Source organism: Tachysurus fulvidraco, chromosome 12 (assembly GCF_022655615.1).
Source record: "Tachysurus fulvidraco isolate hzauxx_2018 chromosome 12, HZAU_PFXX_2.0, whole genome shotgun sequence".
NCBI lineage: Eukaryota > Metazoa > Chordata > Actinopteri > Siluriformes > Bagridae > Tachysurus > Tachysurus fulvidraco.
The window spans coordinates 10060419-10064667 of NC_062529.1; the positions used below are offsets into that span (position 1 = coordinate 10060419).

Genomic DNA, 4249 nt, shown 5'->3' on the forward strand with positions numbered 1-4249 from the left:
CTGGAATCTACAGGTGTAAAATATATGATCCATTTCTTATCAAATCCATTATAGTGTTGTCTAAGCACATGCTTTAATAAAAGTCATTGGATGTGAGGAAGATCTGGCTTTCTGTACAGAGCAGTTAACATGATCGATATCACACATACAAATACAAATATTTAAAGATAATGGACATTTCTTTGTTTTAAAATAATTCAAATGACTAAATCCCTTTTATTTATTTCCCATTATAAATAGAATATTGTACCCCACTGTATATATTTTGTTTATTGGGTTAAATTTAAACAATTTTGATGTAATACACAAGAGAAATGTGTTAAAAATTCACTTTTTAATCATAATATATTTGACAGTAGGATATTTAGTGTGATATGTTTTATAAATAGTGGGTTTTTTTTAATAAAGAAACATCTAAAAATATCTAGAAAAATTTAAAATTCATACAGTTCTCGCATATGGCCGCTAGAGGGCAGTACAGTAACGTACTGGTTAGTTTCCTTTACGTTATTCCTCCCTAAATCCACAGAAGTTGTAATGAATGATATAGCTTTATTTATAGCTTAATATATACAAATGAATAGTAGTACATGATAAAGGTCAGTCTATAAAGTCCATAGCAAATGGAAAATATTAGAAATATATTTTTTTTACAAATGTAATTCCATAAGTCTTGAAAACGTTACAGAAAAATGTCAAATATTTGATATTTTTATAACAATTTAGCACACCATTAGTCTAGAAAAGAAAAAAAACAATATAAGAAGATAAACCCTTTCTCACTCATCAGAATGGGATCATCTCAAAAATTATTCTCTTTCACTGCAAGGCTTCAAAACCCATTAATATAATTCTTCTTTCCAGGGTGAAGTTGCTCAGATCTGGTCTTTGTCAAACTCGCACACAAAGTACATGGTTAAAGAGCAGGCCACATCAACCCACTCCCCTGAGGAAACGAGCTCCACACAATCCTCATCTTCATAAGCATTATTAGGCTCTCCTTCCCGCCACTTAGTAAAGGTGCTCATAGGTGAGCGCTCCACATACACAAAATGGCCCTCACGCTCCAGGTCGTTAATGCCAATGTACACTCTGCTCAGGCCAGCTTCTGTTATGTAGCCAGCAATGGCCCTGTTTGCACTGGCATCTTTGGGCATGGCCAAGTGCCCACCCCTGCCCTGGCAGTAGATCTCGGCATCTCTGTAACGTTTCTCCTCCTTCACCAGCAGGTACACCTTACCGTCCATCTCTTTAATGCCAGCGACAGCTGCAGGGGAGGGCAGTGCTGAAAAGTGAGCACTGGTATTTCTGTAATCACACTTCAACAGCCAGTACATACAAAAAATGTTGTTCAAATAAATATAAAACTGTTACTGATTTTTTTTTTAATCAGTCAGATCTATATCAGATTATATTGTTGATATCGTTTCATTTATGTAACTGACTTTTATTAAAAGAAAAAAACTCTTATTATGATGGAAATATAATAAAAACAAATCTTTTGACTCTTTCCTTTAATGTTCACCATTTGATAGTTTCTGACAAATGGCACAGCTGACAGTAAAAAAAAAAAGATTTCATGCTCTTATTATAGCAAGACGGGTTTTCGTAGTAATAAAAAGCTTTTCCTGTTACAGCAAGATGCTTATAGCTTTTTTTGTTCAGTGACAGTAAAAAAAGCAGAAAAAGTATTAACATAGGAGTTTGACCTGTGTGCCCTGTATAATATCAGAGATAGGATTCATTCATTTTCATTACAAGGACATACCTTTTTTAATAAACTTTAGTTCACTGGTTAACTGTGCCACCTGATTATCCATTTCACCAATCATCTTTCGCAAGGGACCGCACTCACAGGGGAGCCCTGGTGCAACAAACCAAATGTCACATCACAATTTTATCTAAACTGACGTAATGTCTAAATATTTGTACAATTAAACTAGGCTTAAATTTATAATATTACCTGGGTCTCCATTGTCACCTTTAGGGCCTGGCTCTCCCATATCCCCTTTTAATCCTATAAACAGGTTGTTACCATTTGTATTAAGACCTTCCAAGTTCAAAAATGAATCACTATTTGAATTTGCTAGCCTACTCCACCTTTTAATCCAGGGGGACCCATTTTTCCATAACGTCCCATGATACCTTTTTGTCCTTTGAGTCCAGCAGGTCCTATAAGATAAGAAAAATAAAACCTTACAGCACCAAAATGCAAAAAAAAAAAAGTTTCTGATAAGATTAATGCAAAAGCTATGAATACCTCCAACCCCTTTTTTTTTTACTGAATAATCACTTAATCTTCATTAAAGGCTGTGGTAAACACTTGTCATCATTACCGCATTCTAGCCTTTGCGGCGTGATGACATTTGAACTCATTGAACATTCTGCAATTCTGCACTCCGTAAATGTCATGAAAGCCAGCAAAAACTTTTGTACACATGTTACATCAGACGAATTGCAGTGTCTCCTGTGAACTTAAGTTCTTTCACCAACTGTAATTATCTTATATGCACTGTTATATAATGATTTGCATACATTTTACATTTTCACTAGCAGTCAGTCATACAGTACCTGTCTCTCCAGGTGGCCCCACTCTACCAGGTCTCCCAGGCACCCCTTTCTCCCCCTTCTCCCCGATTTCCCCTGTAACACACACATTTCACTTGAAAAAGGACCCATTATATTTTCTTATCATTATATTGCATTAACCCTGTTCTAACCCTGAGACAGCAATTTACGTTAAAATCATTTACATTTAGCTGACACCTTTTCCCATAGCTACAGACATTATCCACATTATTTATTATCCCTGAAGAAATATATAATAGATAATAGAATAATGCTACAAAAAGAAAACTAGCTATTTTCTGGGCTGGTCATGTTTTAGTGTTTAGCACTGTGTTGCAGTGTAGTGTAGTGTACCTTTAAGTCCTGGAACAAGGATTTGGACTGAGCAGGGCTCCTCTGCAATATGCTGACCATGAGCTAACTCCAGGAACATCAGACTCAACAGCGTGACCAACACACACATCCCCAAGCTTCCTCCACTCATAATGGAAGTACTATTGCTGCTATAAAATGTATGAACAATAGTAATGTTTAAATTACAATATGTAAATACACTTCCACTTAAATACACTTCCGAATGAGGGATTCAGGATAAAGAAGTGGGTATACAGTAGGTTTAAAGGTTCCATGTGGCATGAAAGCACACTAAAAATAACATTAACTTTAGCCTACATTATATACAAGAAAGTAGTATTAACTCACATTAACAGTGTCATTAAGCAGAATGATCGATTTTGTTTCAGCCAGCAGTGGAAAAGCAAATAATCCTACTAAATTATAGTAGTATTTTTTTTTGCTTTTAGCGTGCAAACAAAAGGCCATAGATGGAATAATAACACCCACGCTGACTGGTCACAGAGAGGGACACTGTATTTGCCAGGCAAATATATAAACTCCTCAACAGCTTATGCCATTTCTCTTGCTGTAATCTACCCTCATTTACATGCAGACCAGGCATCAAATGCCCATGATATAAAAATGTAGGACCTGAAGGTCCATTACCTCCAACAGGATGTGGTTACTGATACAACAGAATTTATTAAGTCTAATCTGTTCATTAAACCTAAATAAATATACCTTGCATCACAGCAGCAGGACATATCATGTTAAAGAACTTACCATGCATGAGAAATTCTCGTTCAGTGTGTGTTGGTGCAGCACTGCCGTCTTCACATTGAAGCCAGAGCGATGCTTGTGGTCAGCTTGACATGTCTCGTCTCTCACGTCTGCAGCAAGAAACAAGCCAGAGAGTGAGTTTGTATGTATAAACACACAGATAAGTCTAGCTCTGTTTCACTTCTCTCTGATAAGAGCATGCTAAAGCAGTGGGGTCATTGGCAGTTCTGTTCTCAGCAGATAGCCCTCAACTCAAACTGAGCCAACATTCTCTGAATTCATTAGCTTTCACAGTGCTAGCATGGATTTGAGGCAAGATGTGGTGGGAATGCGTGAGCTTTATTTAATGCATTGGCTAACAACTTCACTAATTCACCAGAAGTAATATTAAAGTTGAACAAATAGCAAATATTAATTGATGCGTGTTAAATAATTAACAAAATAATCCAAATGATCAGCACCTTAATCTAGCTGTTCATTGAGTAAAAATCTTCCATTGACCAATATGAACCAACCTATTAATGAACCTTTAATTTTAATTTATAATTTAAGTTGATTTATGTTC

General features: G+C 36.0%; 1 protein-coding gene across 2 annotated transcripts; it reads right to left on the minus strand.

Moving 5' to 3' along the window:
• Positions 1 to 319: 319 nt before the first annotated feature.
• Positions 320 to 3846, minus strand: colec11 (collectin sub-family member 11). Of its 2 annotated transcripts, none has more exons than XM_027172096.2 (7): positions 3688 to 3846; positions 2923 to 3071; positions 2572 to 2643; positions 2101 to 2172; positions 1964 to 2017; positions 1769 to 1864; positions 320 to 1267 (listed from the first exon to the last, which is right to left on the minus strand). In XM_027172096.2, exons 2-7 carry the CDS (start codon positions 3050 to 3052, stop codon positions 876 to 878), a joined length of 816 nt encoding a protein of 271 aa, XP_027027897.1. In that variant the 5' UTR covers positions 3053 to 3071; positions 3688 to 3846; the 3' UTR covers positions 320 to 875. The 2 variants fall into 2 exon arrangements, with proteins under 2 accessions (XP_027027897.1, XP_027027896.1); XM_027172095.2 differs by having other exon boundaries at positions 320 to 1285.
• Positions 3847 to 4249: the final 403 nt, after the last annotated feature.